At 51.3% G+C, this 24723-nt stretch overlaps 1 protein-coding gene and 2 non-coding genes across 7 annotated transcripts; 1 reads left to right on the top strand and 2 right to left on the bottom strand.

The window, feature by feature from the left end:
• Positions 1-376: 376 nt before the first annotated feature.
• On the bottom strand, positions 377-5582 carry NR4A2 (nuclear receptor subfamily 4 group A member 2). Of its 5 annotated transcripts, XM_065070140.1 has the most exons (9): positions 5357-5581; positions 4595-4717; positions 3987-4396; positions 3531-3854; positions 2815-2944; positions 2541-2704; positions 1905-2107; positions 1307-1485; positions 377-1221 (listed from the first exon to the last, which is right to left on the bottom strand). In XM_065070140.1, exons 3-9 carry the CDS (start codon positions 4392-4394, stop codon positions 965-967), a joined length of 1665 nt encoding a protein of 554 aa, XP_064926212.1. In that variant the 5' UTR covers positions 4395-4396; positions 4595-4717; positions 5357-5581; the 3' UTR covers positions 377-964. The 5 variants fall into 5 exon arrangements, with proteins under 5 accessions (XP_064926212.1, XP_064926210.1, XP_064926208.1 ...); XM_065070138.1 differs by having other exon boundaries at positions 2616-2704; positions 3531-4396; positions 5357-5582; XM_065070136.1 differs by having other exon boundaries at positions 3531-4396; positions 5357-5580.
• Positions 5583-20617: 15035 nt separating this feature from the next.
• TRNAA-CGC (transfer RNA alanine (anticodon CGC)) lies at positions 20618-20689 on the top strand. The gene has a single exon. It is a non-coding gene; the product is annotated as a tRNA-Ala (tRNA).
• A 225-nt stretch (positions 20690-20914) lies between these two features.
• TRNAG-GCC (transfer RNA glycine (anticodon GCC)) lies at positions 20915-20985 on the bottom strand. Its single transcript has one exon. It is a non-coding gene; the product is annotated as a tRNA-Gly (tRNA).
• Positions 20986-24723: the final 3738 nt, after the last annotated feature.

Genomic DNA, 24723 nt, shown 5'->3' with positions numbered 1-24723 from the left:
GCTGCTGCATGCAAGTTTTGTTTAGCTTTAGACAACAAAATAATCAAGATATAAACTTCTTTTTTAATCAACATCAACAGTACATACAACACTTACAAACAAGGAATGTCGGACGGTGTTTACAAACACTATGTGTCCCTTTGGGGAGGATTTCAGGTTCTGTAATACTTGTGCCCACCTATTTTACAATTGAGAAAATGTTCGAAGCTTAGATAACTACCAGTCTTTATAAAAGCTAACAGACTACATAGTGTCTGAAATACTATTTATAGAATATAGACATCACTGCAATAGCAAGTGCCTATAACATTGTCGCCCTAGAATCACCATGCTTTCCTGGTACGGAGAGATGTATTTGTCTTTCTCTTTATCCTCCTTTATTTTTTTATTCTTTTTTTTTTTTTTTTTTTTTTTTAAAACATGTTTAGCTTTTATTTTTAATATTTTTTTTATAATTGTTTTCCGTATTTCTTCATAAATAGGCACAGAATAATTTTTAAAAAGCCAAACTGCATCTGATAAATTTACAAGCCTTTGCCTTCTTCAATGACATGCCACCCACGCAACATTTACGTTTTGTATATATTACAGCTTTCTTTTACAGCAGAAAACTTTAGTCTTTAGGAGAGCGAGACTTGTGGGTCACCTTAACACTTTGCTTGCCACCATAAGAGTCTTAGCTGCGCACCCGGCGTTGCCAGATCTTTTAAATCAGAAGTCCTTAATAATAAATTCATTTATAAGCTGATAATAAAAAGTTTATACCATGGTATTTGTGTAGTCCATGATGTGCATCCATGATGCCCCAGAGCCAAAATGCCCCTTGCCGTTCTGCCCGCAGGAGTTACCAACACTGTTTGGGTGGGAACTGGCACCCAGGGGTGCTGCCCTGGGCCCAGCCGAGTCCCCCTTCCGAGAAGCGAAGTTTCTCTTCAGTCCAGTGGGAGAGCACGGGAGAAGAGTCTTAAAAAGGCAAAGTGTCCAGGAAAAGTTTGTCGATTATTGCTGGCGGTGGCACCAAATCTTCCAGTTTCAGGTAGAAAATGCGTTGCAGCCCCTGCGTGCAAAGCGTGCGCAGTTCCGGGAGCTTCCCCAAGAGTTTGGACAAATAGTTGGGGCGGTTGAGCCCCCCATTATTAAAAGTCACATGGTCTTTGAGACAATTTACAATCTTGTTTTGAAGTTCTTCCACCCTCTTGGGTTCTTTCAGCCCGTGCCTCTCTGCAAAAGAGAACGATGCGGGACATTACGGGTGGGAGCGGGAGGGAAAGGGAGTCCCCGGTGGGGCTGAGAAGGGGACACTGACCTGTCACCATGGCCAGGGCAGCGATGCAAGAGAAGGCCGAGATGTCGATGTTCATATTTTGCAAGTTGGAGGAAAATTCCACAATGGAATCAATCCACTCCCCAAAGCCGCGGACGCACTGCAGCCGGTGCAAGACCACCCCGTTGCAGAAGATAAGCTTGCCCTCCACTGGATTTGACCTGGAAGGAATATGACAACCCAAAAATGAACAGATAAATGGATGAGTAGAAAGAGAAAATTATGTAGGAAAAGAGAAGAAAGAGAAAAAGTTAAAAATATATTTCTATCTTTTTTTTTCTTTTAAAGTAGAGAAAGGACAGAAAGAGAAAAAGAATAAAGATAAAGAGAGAAAGAAAGAAAAATAAAATAGAGTGAAAGGAAAAAAGAAAAAAGAAAGGTAAGATTAAAAAAAGAAAAAAAAAGAAGAAAGAAAAGATGGGGGTAGAAAAGCTAAACAACTAATTACTTGAGGAGCAATAATTGAAGGATTTAAGAGGCACCTAATTACCGAGGAGTTAATAAAACGCAGATCAGTGGACCTTGAAAGGATCTGATTTCATAACCGCGCCGAAGCCGCCCCTCGGGTCCTGCCGCTCACCTGTACGCCAGCCGCAGCACGAACAGCTCCAGGAAGGCGGATTCGAAGAGCAGGTCCTGGTCCGTTTTAGGCAGATCAGTGAAGCCGGGGATTTTTTCTGCCCATCCTCGGATGATCTCCATGGAGCCGGTCAGGAGATCATAGAACTGCTGGATGTGCTGAGTGTCGTCTCCGCTCATCTGGTAGTCGGGGTTAGCCTGGAACTGGAAATTCATTTTAAAAAGCACTTAATGAGGTTCTCTAAAGTATATAACCCGTGAAATTGCTAACCCCGTTTCTAGTCGGGGAGCCAGGTTTTTATAACAATTAAACCTCTCTCTGACCAGTAAAGAAATTGGATGTTCCGGGGCAATTAATTCAATTAGAAACGGCGCTACGAGGTCGCCGCTCTCCATCTGCGGGGGCGGTTTGTGCGCGGCCCGATCCCGGGGCAGCCAGCGCGGCGGGGCACGGCACGGCACGGCTGCCCCGGCCCCGGCCCGGCCGCTGCGGCCCCGGGGGGGCGGGCAGGGCGGCGGGCAGCGCTCGGCTCCCCCGCGGCCGCGGAGCCGGCGGCTCGGTCCGGCGGGGCCGGCTGCCCCCCCTCCCCGGGCGGGCGGGCGCAGCGAGTCCCTACGCGCGCTCGGTCCAGCTTACCCTGGAATAGTCCAGGCTGGTCATAGCCGGGTTGGAGTCGACATGGGCTCTCACCAGCGCACTGATCAGACTCACCGGGGGAGAGGGGGGAGAGGGCTCCTGGGGGCTCTTCGGTTTGGATGGCAAGCGACCCCTCCGGCCTTTGAGGCTGTCTGTGCGCACCACTGCAAGAGAGACGGGGCTCAGCCGCTCCGCCGAGCCCGACCCAGGCTAGGCGCGTCTCGGCTAGGCGCAGCCGGGGTCGGAGCGGGCTGCGCCGGCCCCGCGGACTCACCCTCCTTGACCATGCCGACGGCCAGGCACTTCTGGAAGCGGCAGTACTGGCAGCGGTTGCGGCGGCGCTTGTCCACCGGGCAGTTCTTGTTGGCCAGACACACGTACTTGGCGTTTTTCTGCACCGTGCGCTGCGGGACGGGACGGGCGGGCGGGAGGTGTCAGCGCCGGGACCCGCGGTGCAGGCCCCGCTCCCCCGCCCCCGCTCCCGCTCCCCCGGCGCCCGCCAGCTCCCCGACTCTTTTCCTTATTTTATTTTCCTTTTTTTCCTTTTTTTTTTTTTTTTTATCCCCCCCCCCCTTTTTTTTTTTCTCCCCCCCCCCCCCTTCTTTTATCTCTCTCTCTTTTTTTTTCCCTTTTCTTTTTTTCAGGGCATTTAACAGGAGAAAATTGCTAGCGTTAACACCCGGGCTAACCTCGCAGCTCCTAGCTGCGTTTTATATGCCAAGAGGAGGGAAGGAGACGCTCGGTAAATACAAATCCGTGGGCATTCATATTATTTACATTCCTTGGAGACCTTCTCTATTTAAAATGATAAGATTATTCAATCAGGATGGTGAAATAAAGAGATCACTTAATTTTACCACAGGGAATTCTGTTCCACTTGGTTAGCTCAGACACGGTTCTCTGTCCTAACCAATTTCCATCTGAAGGGGAAAGCAAGCGGCTTCTCGCCCCGGCGGGTCCCCCCCGCCGCCCTGCCCGCCGCCCGCTCACCTTGAAGAAGCCCTTGCAGCCCTCGCAGGTGCGGACGCCGTAGTGCTGGCAAGCGGCGTTGTCCCCGCAGACGGCGCAGAGCCCCTCGTTGGACGGGGACCCCCGCGACGGGGGCGAGGGCACCTGGCTGTCCAGCAGCTGGGGAGCGTGGCCCAGCTGCAGCCCGGGGAAGGCCATGGACGGCTGCTTGCGGATGGGGTTGGGGACGGCGAAGGCCTGCCCGTCCACGGCGTGGTGCGGCCCGGCCGGCTCGGGGTTCATGGGGACGTGGAGGGGCCCGTCGAAGCGCATCTGGCAGCTGGAGACGGGGGTGCCGGGGGGCGACTGCTTGAAGGAGAAGAGGGAGAGGCGGGAGACGGGCGTTTTGCGCTGCTCGATCATGTGCGTGGTGGCCACGTAGTTGGGGTGGAAGTTGTGCAGGGAGCCGGGGTCGTCCCACATGGGGCCGTGCTGCACCTGGAAGCCGGGCGTGGAGGGGGTCGGGGGCGACGAGGGCTTGTAGTACACGGAGCCTGAGTGGGACATCATCTCCTCGGACTGGGGGGGGAGGTGGCTGTGCTGCTGGTAGCCGTGCATCTGAATGTCTTCCACCTTAATGGAGGACTGCTGTCCGGACAGGGGCATTTGGTACAAGCAAGGTGGCTTCACGTCGTAGCTTGTGTTGTAGTTGTCCATAAAGGTACTGAAGCTGGGGAGAGAAGTGGTGGCAGTGATTTCAGTGTTGGTGAGGTCCATGCTAAACTTGACAAACTCCGGAGTTAAGAAATCGGAGCTGTATTCTCCCGAAGAGTGGTAACTGTAGCTCTGGGAGGCCGGGCTGGCTCCTTGAGGCGAGGACCCATACTGAGCCTGAACACAGGGCATGGCTGGAAACGAAACACGGTCATATAGACTCGGCCCGCACAACCGCGCTCCCTCCGCCCGTCCCGCTCCGCGCCGCTCCGCCGGACACCGCGCTGCCCCGGCCAGCGCGGGGGGGACGCGGGGGGAGCCCGGCGGCGGAGCCCTCCCTGCCCCGGCCCCGCTGGGGCTGCCGCGGAGCCGCGGGAACGAAGCGCACAAACCTTCAGCCGAGGGAGAGGCGTTTTCGGGGGAGCTGAAGGCGGACAGTGTCGGAGGTCAGCGGAGAGCAAACTTTCCGCGGTTTTAGCACCCGGAGGCGGACTCCAGCCTGCCCAGCGCGCTGGCTGAAACACAGACACACGGAGCTGCCCTGAGGCTCTGCCGGGACGGGCGGCAGCGGCGGAGCGACGGCGGCACCGACCCCCGCGGCCCGTCCCCCCGCCGAGGTGCGGGAGCGGTCCCGGGGCAGGGCCGGGTCACCCGGCGTCCGCGGGGCTCTTGGGTACCGCGACACCCCCGAGCTCCTGGCTTTGGTTTGGTTTCTTTTTTTCCAAATCAGGAAGAAAACTTTCCGCGGGCGGGCTGTCGCACTACCGGCCGTGTTTGCCCCGCGGTTTGTGGCCGAGAGGAGCCGGTTCGTTTCTCCGTCTCCACCGGTAAAAGGCGAGAGACGCGTCTCCGGGGGGAGCCGGGAGAGGCGCGGGTTTGCCGCATCCCGGGGGTCTCCGCACCCGCGGGACCGCGAGCCGCCGCCCGAGCGGGTGACAGCCAGCCCGGGCAGGACCCGCAGCCCGGCAGCACCACGCGTGACACACACCCACGGGCGGACAGCGGCACCCCCGCTGCTGGAGAAGCGCCACAGCCGCGCCGCGGGTGGGACGGGACCGTGGAGCTGCCGCTGTCACCCCCCAAAACCCCGAGTCCCCCGCCTCGCGCGTGGATGCCGGGTGCGCTACGCACCTCCTCCGCGCGTGGGGACTCACCGGAGAGCCGAGTCCTGTGCGGGCATCCAAGTGCCGTGCGGCGGCGGGGCGGGACGCGGGACGTCGGGACACGCCGGGGCTGTGCGGGAGCGCGGCGGCAGCGTGTCGCCCGGCGCTGCGAGGCGGCCGGAGTGTCCCCGTCCCCGCAATGTGCCTTTGTTTATGTGGCTCCCTCCGCCACAGCCAACGTGCGCCTCGAGCTCGCGCGCGTCACCGCGCGTCACCTCCCGCCGCCCAATCAGAGCCCGGAGTGGGCCGGCCTGACCCCGCCCCCCTCGGGGGAGCGCTCCCTTTTGGTTAATTTCCGACGGTGACGTCACGCCGGCGGGACACGCCCTAAGGGTGGGGGCGTGGCCTCATTTGCATAGAGGGCGGTGGCGTCACCCGGCGAAAGGGAAAAAGTGAGAGTGGGGCGTGGCGGCGCGCGTGTCTCCCCCCCCCGCCGCTTGCGTCATCATTGACGCAACCACCCGGCGCGCCAAAAATAGCGGGAGCTCCCGGGGCGGTGGGGACCTCCCGGGGCCCTCGGGGGCGCGGACCCGCGCCCCCGAGGGCCCCGGGAGGTCCCCACCGCCCCCCCATCCCCGGTTTCCATTCCCCACGGAACATTTCAGCCGATTTAATTTTATTCTTTTATTTGTTTATTCCCTCTGATTTGCATCACTGGGGCAGTGTGGGCTGGGGAGAGTGTAGGGGCGAGGATGCAAAGCAGAACTGTACATATATATATATATATACACACATATCCATATGTACACACTGCACTTGTTATAAAACTATTATTAATCTTAATTTTGTGGGTGCATCCAGCACCAGTTGCGATGGATTTGGAGGGGTCGCTGGTCCAATGAGGCCATATATACATATACGTACATACATATATATTTATATACATATATGCATATACACACACACACACATATATATATCTGCACACTGCACTTGTTAAAAAACAACCAGGAATCTTAATTTTGCAGGTGCATCCAGCACCAGTTGCAATGGATTTGGAGGGTTCACCGGTCTGATGAGGCCACATATATATATATACATACATACATATATATATATATATCTGCACACTGCAACTGTTAAAAAACAATTAGGAATCTTAATTTTGCAGGTGCATCCAGCACCAGTTGCGATGGATTTGGAGGGGTCGCCGGTCTGATGAGGCCATATATATGTATATACGTATCTATATGTACACACTGCACTTGTTATAAAAGTATTATTAATCTTAATTTTGCGGGTGCATGCAGCATCAGATGCGATGGCTTTGGAGGGGTCGCTGGTCCGATGAGGCCTCTCCGTGCTCCACAAAGCAGCTCTGGACACCGACCCCAGATTTTGCGGTTCAGCCTATACAAAAATAAAGGGAGAAAAGGGCAGAAATCAAAGGACCGTGAGTCCTCCCCCAGCGCAAGCCGAGGCGGCAGGGTGCTCCGCACACCGGGACGGTGCTGCTGCTCACAGGGCGTCTTTCAGAAAAGGTCCCCAGGCTGGGAACAGCTGCTGCGCATCAGACTGTGCAGAGCAACCGAATAAAAGCCAACGCACCCAATACAGTGTAAACCAAACCAAAAGAAAGCAACACCCTCAATGCAACATCCTTGCCTTACATAAAACCCCTACGAAGCACTTATATATGAATCGTCTATGCAAAACTGTGATCGCTCCTTCCCGATGCGTTTCTCTTGCTGTAAGTCAGTCATCATTCTCACTCTGAAAATTCTTCTCCCTTTAAGCTGACGCTGTCAAAACCCAAACACCCAAGACAAACCACCTCCCACCGTCTGGCTCGCTCGCATCCAGAAAGATCATTGCCACTTTGCGCTTATATTCTCCTGCTCCTACAGCGTCGCTGAGATTTATCCAATGGGAGATGAGGTGCTAAAGGTCAGTAGAGAAATCATACAACGCCTAAGACGCCTCTGATCTGCAAGGACTATTTAAATCAGCGTTTGGGTGTCTTGGTGTCCTTGAGATGCTCAGCCCAAGGCTGTCCCACGTGTCCCCTGGGCTCCCGGGGCTGTCACTGTCACACAGCCCTCAGCATCACTCGTACCACTATAGTCCACACAGGCTATAGCTTCAACATCACAGAAGAAACTTACTGCAAAGGCCCTTATAGGGATAAGTAATACATCTAATTACCATATCCTTAGAATAGATGTAATATAAATTTCATTACTCACTTAAAAGTTCTAAAGTTAACAGCATAAACTTGAAGTTGAGTAATTAAGTAATCCTTATATAGACACTTATTAAAGTATTTATACATATTATCTTAAATCTACATCTATCATTTTGCCAATTAAAATTAGGACTTTAATTGCAATTAAGTAATTTAATTGCCAATTGAACAGCAAAATTGCTAAGTGACTAATTTTAATGCCTATTTTAATTACCAATCATGACTGGGGAGGGAGCTAATCAAGCAGTATCAGAGTAACGATGTGAAAAAAAACGGAGAACAAACATTCAAGACTACATGCTTTTAAAAAAGATCTCTAAATTAAATAAATGCAAACACAATTTTATACATGTGGGGAAATGCTGTATTTTGGTATCCAAATACACGAGCACAAGAACACATTTAATTAAAAAGCACCGTCGCTGTTCCCCCGGAGCACGGACGCTGGGGTGTCCCTTGTTCCCGCAGTCGCGTCCCCGCAGGGTGACCCCGCAGCCGGGCAGGGCGGGAGCTGCGGCAGCCGCTGCCTGGCGGAGAAATGCCTAAAACCAAAACGCTGGGAAACGTCAGAAGACAGAAGGCCCCAAAACACCAGCCACAAGGGAACAGGGCGGGCACTGATGGGCCGGAGGAGCGAGGGACCCCGGCAAACGGTCAGTGGTCACTGCAGCCCCCTCCCCGTGTGACAGCATCACCTCCCGTGCAGCGGGGTGACAGGGAAACCCACGGCCCTTGTCACCCACAGCGCCCACTGCTGCGCACTCCCCAAGGAAAAGCGCAGGCGTGCACACACGTGCACACACACACACGTGCACACACATGTGCACACACACGTGCACACACACACGTGCACACACACATTCACACACACACGTGCACACACACACATGCACACACACACATGCACACACACACATGCACACACACACACACATTCACAGACACATGCACACATGTGCAAACACACACGCACACACACATACATTCACACACACATACACACACACACACATGCACACACACATGCACACACACACATGCACACACATGCATACATGTGCACACTGAGGTGTGTCATCACTGTTCCCGCTCCCTCCCATCGGTGGTTAAAGGAAGCAGAGGTGAATTACAAGCACTTCTGACCCTGAATAGCCCGCACAGGAGGACTGACACCAAGCATACTCCAAAAAGTAAAATTCCATCTTCCTGCAAGGCTCCACCCACCACTGACGAGGTTTTCCAGCTCATTAGAACAGCTTCCACAGGAGGATGCGCTGCAGCTGACCCCAGAGGCCGTATTTGGGAGACCATCTGTGTGCAGGCCTGCGTCGGGGACTGCTACTTTCAATGAAAGTGCAAAGATTCATGTCATTCCTACCTGTGAGTGCAGCAAACTCTCAAGGGAAGTCACAGTGTTTGTTTAAGATGAAGAAGAGCAGGAACTGATCTGTGGGCGCTGTAGTCGTACATCCAGCAGTAGAAGTAACTGGATCCCAGTTCCCTGGTTGAGTTTTGGCTGTTGCAGCCAGAAGAGCAGAAGCCACTGCTGCTGTACCAGCGTACCAGGCACCACTGCTGCACTGGGGTACCGGCAGTACTGCTGCACCGGGACACAGGGGCACCGCTGCTGGACCGGGGTACCAGGCACCGCTGCTGCACTGGGGTACCAGGCAGTGCTGCTGCACTGGGACACAGGGGCACCACTACTGCGCCGGGGTACCGGCAGTGCTGCTGCATTGGGGTACCAGGCACCACTGCTGCACCAGGGTACCGGCACTGCTTCTGCACTGGGGTACCCGGCAGTGCCACAGCCAGCACCAAGGCAGCAGCCAGCATGGTCAGACACAGCCACACTGCAGCTGCCACCTGTGGGGATGGCCACACATCAGGAACTCCACGAAACACCCACCTCCAATGTTTTGTTAACATATCAAGTCTGCACTGTGCTATGTGTGTGGCAGGTGGACATCACGGTGTTGAAGGATGTCCCTGTGCACAAGCGACTGTTTGTACACAGGCGAACCCAGCTTTGGTACCTCACTCAGACAGGTGTCCCACGGCAGCATCACAGGTTTGCTCCTCCTCCAGGCAGTGCCCTGTATGACAGGGACCCTGTTTGTGTGGCCCGTACGGAAAGGATGCTGGACTGTCAATGCAGCCTCTGCACCAAGCACTCCCTCTGGGAACAGGCATCGGTACTCGAGCCCTTCACACATACTCTGTCCAGCCTGGGCAATTGTTTCAGGGTGAGGTTTGAGACAGGGAAGCCTTGTTTCCTCTTCTACAGAGCAGAAGTGGAAGACTTACAAAAAGATACTTGATGTGTACAAGTGGCTGCTACTACTTGTCCCAGGAATCCCCGCCACAGGCCAAGACCCCATCCCCTGCCCGGGGACAAGGCTGCGAAGAGGCAGCACCAGGTCCCTTCCCACGGTGTCAACACACGCACTGCAGGATGTAGTGTACTAATATCACTTCAGTAGTACTAATATCACTTCAGTGAATACCTCCCAGAAGGAAAGAGGACCAAAGCATCTTTTCGTCCACTTTCACTGTAGCACTTCTTTGCGCGAGGTGCCAGGTCCCCAAGCACAGGCCCCAGCAGAGGAAGAGGCAAGTTGCACATCAGGCACGAGCCCTGTGCCTGCACCCGATGGCGCCAGCAGCACCTGGGCCCTACACCACCAGAAATCAGCTACAGATCAGTATCTCCACCGCAGTGCCCACAGCGCCCGCACTGCCCTCCCCTGCGGGACGTGCCAGCAGCACCAGCCCGGGCAGTAAATGACAGTGTATGCATGCATGTTTCTGTGGGAACCGTCAGGGCTCCACACAGCAGCTGTGACAGCAGCAGAGCCCCGATGTGAAGTTAAGAGTGGAGTCAGAGCCATCAGAGCACAGGGCCAGACTTAGATGCGAATGCAGCAGCTCATGAACACTCCATTACCCACTTATATTTTCCTAACATTTCCAAAGAAGCATCATTCTCCCTCCTTTCCTGCTCTAAGTCCACCCCTGAAACTCAGTTGCATTGCCAGTGTCAGATGATATAAGGTATTTATGACAGTAATGTTTATTTCAGCTTATTCTTATTAACATGTGTTTATTCTGCAGAAGACTATAAAGCTGTATTTTCCCTCTATTATTCCCGGCAAGCAAGCACAACAGGTCGCACATCAACGCCTGCCTGCTTTGACAGCTGTCAAGGCCCCAGAATGCAAATAGACGTTTATAGCGATTGAAGTCTGGCTCGCTTTGGCCACGTCCCTCACACAACAGCCACGAGATCCGTTCACCACCTTATTGTCACACAGGTCAAGGCACAGGACCCGCACCGCGCCATTCATCTCCCCGCGCAGAGCCGCCGCGTTTTTCCCAGGATATATTTGATTGATATCCCGCGAGGTGAAAGGCTAAACGGACCATATGGCACGTGTTGCGTCCCATATGCTCTCTGCCCATCCGTGCTTAAGCTGCCATTACCAGCATCTGCCCTCCCCGGCGATCCAGCTGTGCGGAGCTGCTGCCGGGACCGCGCTCCGCTGACAACCCCGCCCGTGCCCCGGGCACCCCCCGCCGCCCCGGGCCGCTCCGCCCGCTCCGCCCGCCGCCCGCCCGCCGCTACCTGCCTGCGCCGCTGCGGAGCAGAGCGCAGCGCGGCCCGGAGCCGAGAGCCCGGAGCCGAGAGGCCTGAGCCGGGGCAGGGAGCCCGGAACCGGGGCAGGGAGCCCGCAGCCGGGGCCCGGGGGCCGCCGCGCCCCCTCGCAGCTGCTGCCGCCGCCGCCAAGAGCGTCAGCGCCGGTCTCGCCGCGGCCCCGTGACGGCAGCGCCGGCGGAGCGGCCCCGGGCGGGGGGAGGACGGGGGCGCTGACGACGGCGCGGGGGCGGCCCCGCGGCTCCCCCGCCTCCCCCCGGCTCCCTCGGGTCCCCGCGGGGCCGCGCTCCCCGCACGGCTTCGGGGCTTGGCGTGGGCTTGGTTTGGGGGCTTGTTTGGTTTTGGTTTACTTTGGTTTTGGGGGGTTTGTTTTGCTTTGGTTTGTTTTATTTTGTTTTTTTGTTTGTTGGTTTGTTTTGGGAATGTTGTTTTGGTTTGCTTTGGTTTTGGGGGGTTGTTCGGTTTTGGTTTGTTTTGGTTTGTAGGGCTTGTTCGGTTTAGTTTCGTTTTGTTGGGTTTTGTTTGTTTGCTTGTTTGTTTGTTCCGTGCACGCCCCGACGTTTCGCTGCAACTCCGTTTGACCTCCCTGGGGCTGTTTGGCACTGGAAAAGGTGCTGTTGTCTCAGTTCCCACACACCTCGGTGAGCGTCTACCTGTCTGCTCCCACCCCAGGGTCCAACAGGTGCCGGCCTGCCCCGGTGCGGCTCCTCAGCTCCACGATGAGAGGCTGTGTCGTGGTTTGATGTCAGTTGAGCATCCTCTGGATGGAAGCTATTCCAGAAACTGGACTAATTTTAGTACCTTGTAAAGTTTTCTTACATAAAACACGCATCTATATACTCACACACACCCCCACACATACACACTATAACGCATACGTAGATTGGGTTTTTAACTTGGCAGTGTTTTCCTAAAAGCTTTGAAACTGCCAGAAGTAGTAACTACGCTGCAGATACTATTACAGCTTCTCATTTGCTATCCATTTCTGAATTTCCGTTACCCGGCAAGAATGCCAGCCAGGTTGGAACAACAGCAATAGAACCCCAAGACTGCCCCGGGAATGGCGCAGGCCCCTTTGCGGATGCTGGGACGGCACTGGAAGGCGATTGGGAAGCGGCAGCAGCCGCCACCTCATCGGCGGGTCAGGGAAGGGACGGCAGAAAAGCGGAGCTGCACCTTTCCAGCTCTTCCAGGCATTTTGCTTCCTATAGAATATATGGAAAATGAGGATGGCGAAGGTGCCACGCATGTCCTGGCGGCCAGTGCCGGGCTGTGGTGACGGTGGAGGTGGCCGGGCGCCGGCATTGCTTGGGAATCGTCTCGGGGATTTGCTACAGGCTGTTCTGCCAGCTCTGGAAACCCCCCAAAAATGATACATGAGTGATGTATTTATGCCACAAGCACTCTAAAATAGCATAATTGCATATTGTTTTCCCTGCATTTTGGGAATTAACTGACAAAACACAGAGAAATCTGGTTTAATTAACTCCTTTCTTTAAGTGAAATTCCTTTTGCTGTTTTAAGTGAAATCCCTTCTTGTTTCGGGAGGGATTTTCTCAACATATCTGGGATCCTTCCCCCTCATACTGTGCTCAGAACTTCATTCCCTGGGAGACGCTGCCACGTTTGCCTGCGGGAAAACACAACTCGGAGCTGGCGAGAGGGGCCGGTTTCCAGTTGACTGTGCCGGGGGTGTTGCCGGCCCCACGTCCGGATGGACACCCCCATCCAGAGGCCCTTGTGCACGGCGGGTCGGTGATGAGCTCCCAAAGTTCCTCTGGGTCTGGGCACCACTCAGAGCTGGAGCCAGGAAAGGCGATTGACACACAATGAGTGTTTTTCCTCCAAGACGTTTTTAATTCCTGGAGCCTCATAACAACAACGTGAGGTTGCTCGGGACGCGGTATCAGGAGCCGTGTCCGCGGGTGCCAAACCCGCCTGTGCGAGAGAGGGTGCTTCTGGGGACATGTCGGCATCATTGTCTCCCATCCCGCGGTGCGGTCGCTTGCACAAAGCCTCACAGCTGCGAAACATAATGCCGGAGGAATGTCTGGTGTGACCAAGCTACCAGGAGTCTATTTCTGTAATCCCCCAGCAGACACAGTTTGCTGAAGTTCTGTGGGATGGACGCACAAGTGAAGCGTTTGTCCCGGTGGATCCACCACTGCAGGGCACGGCTGTGAGCCCCGGCTCACCAGAACGGTTGTGTGTGGAGATGTGGTGGGTTAGACCCCTGGCTCACCAGAACAGCTGTGTATGGAGATGTGGTGGGTTAGACCCCCGGCTCACCAGAACAGCTGTGTGTGGAGATGTGGTGGGTTAGACCCCCGGCTCACCAGAACGGCTGTGTGTGGAGATGTGGTGGGTTAGACCCCTGGCTCACCAGAACGGCTGTGTGTGGAGATGTGGTGGTTAGACCCCCGGCTCACCAGAACGGCTGTGTGTGGAGATGTGGTGGGTTAGACCCCCGGCTCACCAGAACGGCTGTGTACGGAGATGTGGTGGGTCTGAGGTGGTGGGTGTGCGGTCTGCATTCACAGGGCATGGGACATGGTGCCAGTGACCCCATCAGCACTGCCACGGTGCGGTGGCCTTGTCAGCGCAGCCGTGCTGCTTGGGGACTGGTGTGCGCTGCTTTGGGGCTCCATCCCTTGCTCAAGTTTTAAGAAGATATTTTTCCATTGAGGCTGTGAGCCTCAAGGCCTCCTGAAACAGGGATATTTTGAGTGTTTTACACACTATCTTTGAAAACTGTGATGCTGATGACTAGCGAGTGGGAGCTGTGTGCGTGCGGCTCTCACGTAGCTGTGTGGCGGTGCCAGCCGCCTCCGGCACAGCGGTCTGGGCTGAGATTGCGGCACAAGAACCCCCGTCACAGGTGGTCAGGGTGTTCCTGGGCTCTGCCACGTCCTCCTCGGCCGGGATGTGTCCCCAGCAAAGGGACTTTGCCCAGGGATGTCCAGTTTTCATCTCCCATTCCCCCAGCCAGCCCGGGTGACGTCCTGGTTTCATCTCGAGAGGTGACCAAGTTGCGTGTTGCAATCCCTGCTCTGAGCTACGTCCAGGTTATAAAACACAGTCCCTTTTTGGGAGGGCTGTTAAAGCTGGTGTTCGCTGCTGGAGGTTCTGATGACGGTCCCAATCGGAGCTGTCGGCAGCGTTTGTCCAGCCGCTCGGGTGACAATGACTTTCCCCCAGAGCTGGCTCTGCGACGGGTGTCGAGCAGCCAGCAACCGCCAGGACACAGCTTCAGAAACAAAATCTCATGGGAACTCTGGTTATCTCCTGGGTAAAAGGCTCGTGGCGTACTGCGCGCTTCAGAAAATACTGGTAAAATTAAGAAAAACAGCTCATGATAGCCATGAATTTGCAAAACTCTTCATGTATGTGACGGTTTCTGTCATCAGAGGCAGATGGCAGGGACAATAAACTCATTAATGCAGCATGTTAATTGAACACAGGACTTGTGTAGAGAATGGAGTTTGTAATTAGGAAAATAGTTATTAAAATATCATTTTGCTTTTTAAAACGCCTGACTTTAATACAGACTACGAAGGAGTTACGCGTAAAGAAGTTCATTATTTCCAGCGCTCCAAAAAGGGAAGCCTAAGCTGAAAATAATTTACCGGATGGGTAAAACAGATTTGTAATTATCAGTTTGAAAGGGCTGTCGTAGGCTATCGGCTGAGCCCTCTTTCTACTGGGGCTGAGAAATGTGCTTTAGCGCACATTTTCTGCTGGTTTTGGGGGTTTCCCTGGTCCCCGCTCCACTCTCCCAGGGCACGGTTGGACTCACTGCCGTGCTGGGGGGAACCCGCATTTTCCATCCAAACCACTCAGCCTGTAGTTCCACCCCCACGCAGAATGGAGGAAAAACTCTGATTTTTTCCAGTTTAAATGAAATGGGATCTTATTCTTCAATGTGAAAAAAAAAATAGACTAAAACTGAGGTAAAAAGCTGAATCCCATTAATTTTCCTAGTAAATAAAGATATTTTATTTTTTGGATGAGAGAGCTTTAATAATAAGAGGTATCATAGAAAGAGGCATCAAAACTAGACCAAACCAGATTGTCCAATACAAAAGCCAACAAAATTAGGCCATGTTGATGTGATAAGCAAGAAGAAATATATTAGTTTCCAGATCACAACATTGCAGTACGAGATACCATCAGAAACCCAAGTCAATGCAGTGAGTCTGGATGAAGAACAGAGCGAGGAAGGGACACGTTTTGCTCCGAGGTCCTCGGGCTGTGAGGCTGGGGTGTGTTTCTGCGGAGCCAGTGGCGGCTTCTCCGTGAAGGGCAAGAATCGGTTTGGCTGAATTCCCAGTTCCATGGGAATTTGACATTGGTTTATTAATGGGTTTTTTTAGAAATAAATAGTTTAGTGCATTTTTTTAAGAAATGGAAAGTTTTAGTCTTCCTCATTCACCTAAAACGATGGCAATGAAATGGCTCTGTAAGAATGAATTGTCTCTGCTGTATGAAGATCCTATTTAACACACACCGTACGGGCCTTGTTCAGCCTCATAGCAAGATCCTTCCACCCTGCAAGCTCCCAACAAACTCATCCTGTTGTAAAACTGTTGTAAACTGCAACAATGAAAAATCACTGTTAAGTACAAAAGAGCACTTGTTAATATGAGGCCACACCTCCAGGATCTCCAGCTCCATTTGGCTGGACACATTTGTGCTGGTTTTGGTGGGGACAGAGTTAGTTTTTTTGGCAGTAGCTGCTGCGGGGCTGTGTTTGGGATTTGTGCTATAAACCACATTGATGATATAGGGATGTTTTCGTCACTGCTGAGCAGCCCTGGCACAGCACCAAGGCCTTTCCCGCTCCTCACCCTTCCCTGCCAGTGAGTAGGTTTGGGGACACAAGGAGCTGGGAGGGGACAGGGCCGGGACAGCTGACCCCACCGTCCAAAGGAACATCCCACACCATGTGCCATCGTGCTCCGTGATACAACCTGGGGGCAGAAGGAGGAACTGGGGACATTCAGAGCGATGGTGTTTGTCTTCCCAAGTCACCGTCCCGCGATGGAGCCCGGCTTTCCTGGGGTGGTGACACCCGCCTGCCATGGGAACCAGGGAATTCATTCCTCGTTTTGCTTCTCTTGCATGCGCAGTTTTTGCGTTACCCATTGAACTGTCTGTATCTCAACCCACGACTTTTCTTGCTTTTACTCTTCCGATTCTCTCCCCAACCCACTGTGGGAGTGAGCGAGCGGCTGCGTGGGGCTGAGCTGCCGGCCGGGGTTAAACCACGACAACAGTTTTATCCTAAGCTTAAGGGGCTGCACACCTCATCCTGTAATATCCCAGCATTGTTTATTTCCAAAAGATTTGCATCTTCCTTCTGTCTGAAAAACACATTTATATTTTGGATTCCAGATGTAGCCTGAAGAACATGAAGAACAGAGAAGGAAGAGATTCCCCTGGAGGAAATGGAGCACTGGAAACTGAAATGCTCTGTACTAATTTGAAGTAAGAGTTACGCTTGAATTAAGACAATGAGTATGAGCTTTGCCTTCTTGTTGTGTAACTTCAGTCAGTCAGAAAAGACCTTACTTAATATTTGTAATGATGTTGTGGTTCAGACTGAGTTAATGAGCATGTCGTATGATTCTTATCACTAGAAGGTGAAGTGTTTCAATTGGGATATATATATATATCTCTATCCAAAGCTTTTCCAGGAACAGCAAAGAACATTTGTTCTGAGAGAGCTCAGAATATCTCAACCTTAAAAATACGATACTTAGCTAGCAAACCGAAAATAAAAGTATTTCTTGTGCATGATGTTTCTGCAAGCTGGGGACAGAGCGAGAACTGCAAACAGGGGATAAGGCTCAGAGAATCAGTCAGTGCTTTAGGAATAATAATAATAACAATAGTGTATGTTTGCAGAGCCAGGTAAAATGTTTTGTAGAATACGTTGATTAGGCATTCTCTCCACAAACACGGAGTGTCCTGTGGGGGATCTGTCCTCGTGAGGCTCCGTGTGCTTGCAAACCAGCTCCCGCACAGGCCGGGCTGTGAATCCAAGGGCAGGAGCATTCCACAGGCTGGACGGCTCCATCATGCGTGGAAATCTGTGTAACTGCGCTAGACTCCGTCTTCCTGAGCTTCACAAAAAACCCTCCTATTTGCCCCAAATCCTGAGATGTTAATTTTCATCTCTGATTAAGCTGAAGACCAGTCGAGGCTCCTTTTATTAAGTCATGCAGACTCCCACCTGCTTCCCGAGGGCTGAATGTGGCTGAGAAAACCATTGTAATGTTGGGTGATTAATTTGCCGGTCAAATAATTTCTGCAGGGCTATAATTTACTTATCTGTCTGCAACTCTAATGAATCTCCCAGTTCAGTACTTCAATCCTGTTTTCTGCCTTTTTCTCTCCTTTTTAACTCCAACCTCCATAATTCTTTACTGTGGGCTGATTTGCAACCTCTATTTTTGGGATGTTCTTACGATGTTCTCACTGGGAACAACAAACACCAGCTGAACATTCAGACTCTGTAGTGTTCCTTGCATGACTGGGAACTAGCGAAAGACTTGCTTTATTCCTCCCTTCCACCACAACAAACAAGGGAGTTAATTCAGTAAAATCAGAGATGTAAAAATACAGGAGAAAAGGAGAGCTGTATTGGGAGGACTTCAGATGGTAATTTTATTCCAACTCTAACATGTGCAGAACTTCCCAATGGCTATGCTGGCCACTATATTCCCTCATTAGTGGCAGTAGGTAAAAACTATTTGTTTGCCAAATAATGCTGGTGATTTTTTAGTCGTTTAACTTTGAAAATCAAAACCTTGTCCTCTATTTTTTCCTACTAATTATTTATAACACTAATTATTTAAAATTGTTTGTAAGTGGCATAAACAAGTAGCCAGTGTGTTGTTCATAATCTCTGAAATCTGTCACTTCACAGTTTTCCTAATCTCCAGTGGGAATGTTTGTCGAAGGAGGACAGGAATGCTAAATGAGGTATAACCAATGTCAGAGATCCGTGAATATTCTGCACTGACTCATTTGGGTGCCTCAGACCAACGGACAACACGGGATTGCACAAGGACACGGGTGTGCGGCCGGGCCGGAGCAATGACATGAACGCGCTTCCTACGTTTGTTTTGCACTGCTGTGCTGTGCCTCTGTACTTCATTGAACGAGGGTGTTTATTTTAAGAAGGAATTTGGAGTGCAAACGTTTGATCCTGGGAACAAGTGCAGTGATAGGAAACTGTCTCGGAAAGCGACGCAGCGAGGCCTGTCTGGTTAGAATTCATTGTGCCCGTTCCCATGCAGGCTGTGACCGGGAAACTTTGACATGGAACTGTCTTCAGGCTGGACTACAGAAATCCATCAGCGCAGAGAAAACGGCTGTGGAAAAGACAGGGTAAATTTAAGCACATGTCTAACAAGAATAGATAGAAAATGCAAAAAAATGAGCAGATGCGATGCAAACCCCGTCTGCAGGGCCAAGGAAGGGCTCCCTGAAAGGCTTGTGGGTACCAGGAAGGAGTTAATCCCCCCAAGGAATTCGGAGGAGCTGCCAGATAACAGAGTGACATTGTTTTTCCCTGCTGTCAGCACAGAAACCCAAACACAAAGGGGTGAATGTTGTCCTGTGAGAGCGGCTGAATGTGGGGCTTGTGCCCTGGCACCCGCAGCGCTGCAAACTGCTGGGCGCCCGATGGGCCAGTGAGTCCTGCAGCCAGGGGCTCCCAGACATCTGGACAGGACCAGCTGTGGGCCACGGGATGGGCAGATGCGCTCGTGGCAGCGCCGGGAGCTGCATCATTCCATTCCTGCCTCCTGGAGTTCTGAGAACATGCAGCACTGGTAGGCTTGGACTTACCACCGAGTAGATTTATAGTCATCTATGGGTCATTTTGTTTTACTTTACAGCTCAGTGTAAGGCATCTTATTTCCTCCCGTTGCATCCACATGTTGAGTCTCGCCTGAATAATTCAATTTATTTTGCGTTTGGTAGGTGGTGGTCTGGAGGATATTTAGATCTAGCTGCAATAGAAGCGTTGTTTCACTTTAATATAGGCAGCACATAAGCTCTGGTGTCGGTTCCACAAGGACAGTAATTAAATACTCGCTGATATACTTTGGTTGTGTAGCCGCTCTTCTCATCAGCTTCAATATGCTCTGCTCTGATCCACCTCCCGAACGGGAAGTTTCACAATTGGACTGACTGTCCATCAAAGCTGAGAAATCCATAAAGGCATAGTAATATCTGTATTATTCATTTTCCGCTATTCTGAAGTCTACAGAAAGGTAAACAAAAGGAGAAAAACCTGAAGAGAAGGTCTGAAATTGCTTTCTGTTTTTATTGCAGTGGTTGGCATTAACCTGCTCTGCACCTTTGGCTCAGCCTTGTTAGCAGCCACTGCTCCTCTGCTTTGTGCTAACAGACACATCAGCAGTTTGTATGTTGCATTAATTATGAAAATCTAATTCAGTAACTCTTAGAAAGCTGCTTCTTAGGACCTGTTTTGAAGAAGGTCGTTCTGTTAAATGCTGCTTTCTGACAGGATAGAAAAATGTGAGTCACAGAGGTTACTAATGTCAAAATAGGGTGAGCTGGAGGAACCGCGTTTGGTGGTGGAGGGTTCTCCACATCTCGGGCCCTTTGAAACGTGCACGGCTGCTTGCAGCAGCTTCCTGTAAAAGTAGAAATTAAACACACTACAGCAGAATGTGCTATAGTGTAGATGCATATTGTGGGGAGAATAGCACATACCATGGAGATGGTGCTTAGATTCTGAAAACAAACCTGAATGAAGAGTGGGACCAGGTAGTTCCTACTAAAGCTGATGGAAATTGCTGGTTTTGCAGGGAATATGCCACCTGGCTGGGTTATTTTTCTTTTCGTATCAGGGCTCTAAACCTGCCCAACCCATATTTAGATAGGAGAAATAGCCTAGAAGAGGTGCGTTTTATGTTATAGTAAATCATTTCTTACTTGACAACTTAGAAATTCAGATTTGTTGGGAAAATCTGAGATGAAGGAAGACGCACTGAAGCAGACGGGCTGCAGGCAGGTCCCGGGCTCTTCTCCGCTCCCGGTGAGCGCTGCGGGCTCCCACGGAGCGGGCTGTGGGTTCCGCGGCGGTTTGGGGTCCGGGCAGCGGGGAGCTCGGAGCTGCTGCAGGCACCGGGGTGCAGAGGGAGGCGGAGAACTGTGAGAGACGGGCTTTTCCCTGCGGACACCCCGCCCCGCCGCACACGGCGCTTGTGCTGCTGCCGGGCCCGGCCACGCTCGCCCGGGGCGGTGACCCCCGTTCCCGGCCCACCCGCGGCGCGGGGCGGCGGGGGCTCCGACACCTCCACCGGCGCGGCGGGGCCGCGGGCCGCGGGCCGGCCCGCCCTCTCATAGCGCCCGGCGCGAAATTTGAGCAGCCGGGGATGTAGCTCAGTGGTAGAGCGCGCGCTTCGCATGTGTGAGGTCCCGGGTTCAATCCCCGGCATCTCCATCGGCTCCTTGTTTTTGTTTATATATTTTTTTTTTTAATTTCTCCCCTCGGTCCCGTTCACCAGGAGGACAGGCCGCCGGGGCAGGGCGCCGTCCGCAGGCACGACATGGCTTCGCGCCCACGGCGCCGGTTCTTATTGCTCGGAAACCCCGCAGAGAAAATAAAAGTGCTCTTCAAGCGCTCGGGCCTCAAAAGGCGGCCGTTTTTCCAGCCCGAAAAATGAACTGCATTGGCCGGGAATCGAACCCGGGCCTCCCGCGTGGCAGGCGAGAATTCTACCACTGAACCACCAATGCGTGTTCTACAGCAACATCCCGACAACTCCTCCCTCAAATACCTCAGAGTTCTTAAAAGCATTCTTATTTCTCCGTTCTTCAATTCCATGCCCATAGTCAATACTTTCAAGCCATTATTTCCAGGAAAATTAAAAAAAAAAAGATTTTTAGAAAGTCAGCAACGTCTGTATACATTTACCCTCTAGTGGATTAAAACAACCTACAAAATTCTATGATACAACCATCATCCTTTCAATTTAAAAACATTCAGACCAAGATACACAAAAGGTCTATCTATATACAAAAGGTGTATCTTTGTTTCTTTTCCATACCGTCAGGACTTTGACAGAAGAGGCCAGAAGCTAAGGGCTTAGGGGCTCACAGGATCTACTAATGGATCCTGACATTACAATATGATGTCACATTGTGTGGTGACACGATCTCAATAGAACACCTTTGCTTGTAATGTGATGTAATGATGCCGTGTTCTCATATAAATTGTGTACAGGCTTGACATTTCATTTGTTTCGGACACGCTCCCAAGACTGGGCACGCGTGAGCCAGAGCTCAAGGAAAAGCAACATCAAGACTTTGGTGTCCGTTCAGTTCATTGCGAGGGGGAATTTCTTCTGCACACGAAAAGCAGAAGCTGAGCAAAACTTGCGTTCTTGGTGAATTTGGAAAGAAAGTCGAGACTGCGGTTTGCTCACCAGCCATGGGGACACCGGGTGACAGAGTTTCCCAGGCCAGCAGAAAAATGCAGGCCAGTTACAATGCCACCCGGTAACAACGCCATCAGAGTTCCCTTTCCCCTGCGCTTAATTGCTACGTCAGAACCTCCCCTGGCAGAAAGTAACACAGCAGATACTTGAAGGAAGAGCTCCTGTTCAGACAATTACTTACAGTTGGATCTGTCAGCCTTGAAAGACTGTTTTCCCAGACAAGCACTGAACCAGAAATCCCAAAGCACTTAGGCAAAAAATACTCGTATTGAGAAGACTGTAATTCATTATTTTAACATATCTGAGAGTTACCCAGGCTGAGGTTGACCGACAAGTTTCCCCGGCTCCTCTTACTCTCCCAGCCACTGTCGTTCCCTCCTGGGCAGCCGGTGTGACCACACGTTCCCATGTCACGCCGTGTGATTGCACCCACTCTAAACCACTGTCGCATCCATCCCTTCATTGGGACATAAAGAAGGAAAGTGTCATGCTACAAATGCACCTGTACCATTTGTGCCAATTCACCTCTTCACGTGGAGCTGTATTAAGTGGTGTTTTTGTTAAAAATAATGTGTGAGGAGTAATTCAGATCCACCTGAAATATAATAAACCTCTTGGCAAGAACCAGCTGCCTGGTCATCGTGTTTCACCAGCACACACCTAATACTGAATATTACCAGGAAAGTCTAGTCAAGGCTTCTTGCTGTGCCCCAAAATAATGAGGGATAACTGCAGGCCTTGCAAAATGGCTTCTAAAAGCCTCTTCAGCAAAGGCTTCCAAGTCACACTGCTGTCTCTGTTTCCGGGGTGCAGGAAATCTGTACCGTTCCTGGCGAGCTCTGCGCTGAGTGGAGCGCACACACATCAACTCGCTTTTAACAGGTCACGGAATAAGCCGGGCTTTTAAAAATATCCACCTACCCAAAAGGACAAATGAATACGTATTGCGGAGCCTTCAGCAAAGACTGTCGAAACAAAACAAACAAAACAATCGTGGTAATCTTTTAGGTAAGACTTATAATGTAGAACAACTTGTCAGTGCGGGTTAAAGTTTTAAGGCCTAGCAATTTTGACAGCGTCCCTCTGAGCACAGGGAGAGCGCAGGGACGAGCAGGACAGCAAAAGGTCACTTGGTCACATATCTGCTGCCTCTTTGAAGTTTATCTCAAGACCCACTAGGCACGTCCCAATTAATTATTTAAATCTGCAGGGAAAGATATTTCTGTAGATGAAAAGGGATAATCTTGCATTCTGGGGAAGCCACAGGGTGGCTGGCGTGGTCAGAAGTCGTGGTAAGAGGAAGCTGAAGCGTTCCGTCCAGAACGCCCATTTGTCCCAGGTACCAGCAAAGGGGACACTTACGGACCGTCCCATATCCCGTTGTTTTCAGCTGAACAGCTCTGGATTACAAAAGGTCACCCAACCCAAACTGACAGTGATAGATGTGGTTATTCAAAACAACTTTTCCCCACACAGCCATTGATTATGTTGCCAGCAATCCGCATAGGTTATAAACCCGTGGACACCCCAGAAAGGTCGGTCCCAGATACCATTCAGATGGTCACAAACAGAAGCCATCAGGCAAGCGGTGCCAGGGAAACGCACACTGGAAGAGCACGAGCGACTCGGGTCCCCTATTTCCTCACTACGTGCTGGAATATTAGCCTGGGGCTTTCCAGGTGCTTGTCTAGGCCTTTGAGCAGGTTTTCTAAGATTTTTCCCTAATCAACCAAATGGAACAGACATTTGGATACAAAGCAGATGTGTAAATCCACTGGGGCAGATTTTGGTCTGTCATTGTCTAAGAGAAAAAAATAATATAGCACTAATTCCAAAAAGCCTTTTTCATTTCATTTTCTCAATACAATCTCTCCCCAGCACACATAAAGAGAAAATAAATTTAGAAGATTCTCTTTACCACAACAAAAAATCTTTAAACAACATAAAATAAATACACTTCGATAGTTCAAACAGCCTTGCTCTCAAAAAGATACTGGCTTAGTTTTCTCCCTCTCTGCCAATGGAATTCCTGTTCTCTACAGCTCAGCTCTTTGCCCCAGAAAAACACAGGTACTGCTGCACGTCAGTTCTGTCCACGGCCCGGCGCTCCCCTGGCTCAGCTGCCTGTGCTGCATCGCAGGGAGAGGCCAATTAATTGCTGTGTTTGTTCTGCAACAAATTATGTGACCCGTGACCTTATTCTTTTAAAACTGCAATTTTTGCATTTGTTTCTGTGCCTCAGCCCTGATGTGTTGTCTTTGTATAACTGCAAACAATAAGACATAGCTATGACGATAATATATTACTCCAGTTTTAACAGAAAAATGGGCCACTTTCTCTTTTGAGACACACAGACACAGTGGCTGGTTTTATCTGCTGCAGTGCAGGGGGACACGTTCAAGCACAGGCCATCCAGCCCTACTTTGGTTGGTAAATTGAGTATCTGATATGAAGCAATACAGTTGTATTTCCGAATGATACCTGATAGCAGCAGCCAGAGACCGGAACACTTTTAAATGTTTAATCACAGCCCTGACTAAGTACTTTTAATTTCCAATGGGAGGACTTACCATGGATCTGCTTGAAAAAATCTCAGTAGAGAAATTCTGCTTCTGTTTCTGTCATTTCAACTCTTGTGTGGTTATTATTAACCCTTGCTCCTCGCAAAGGCGTGTTCCTGAAGACAGATTAGGAGAAAACATATTTGTGAATGTATGAACAGATTTTCTTCTGATGATACATAACTTTGGCATGCAGTCAGGAAACGATGATAATCCTTTTCTTGATCTTCCCTTGCTAATGAAGAGAAGCTGCCTCTGGGGTTAAGGAGAAAAGGTGAACTCTCCCTGAACACAATTTACACCTGCTGAGCACATGATTTCGGGCATCTAGAATTCTTGTCTTGGCAGGTGTCCCAGGGACCGAGCACACGCACAGAGACTTGGGAGGTAATATTGTCATCTAGACTTTAAATAAAGAACAGACTCAAGAGGGATGAATTCTGTGATACTTTAAGGCGTCTCATTTTTTTGCTTAA

Source organism: Columba livia, chromosome 7, assembly GCF_036013475.1.
Source record: "Columba livia isolate bColLiv1 breed racing homer chromosome 7, bColLiv1.pat.W.v2, whole genome shotgun sequence".
Taxonomy (NCBI): Eukaryota; Metazoa; Chordata; class Aves; order Columbiformes; family Columbidae; genus Columba; species Columba livia.
The sequence above is the reverse complement of the archived record's forward strand: the minus strand, read 5'-3'. Positions and strand labels throughout refer to the sequence as shown.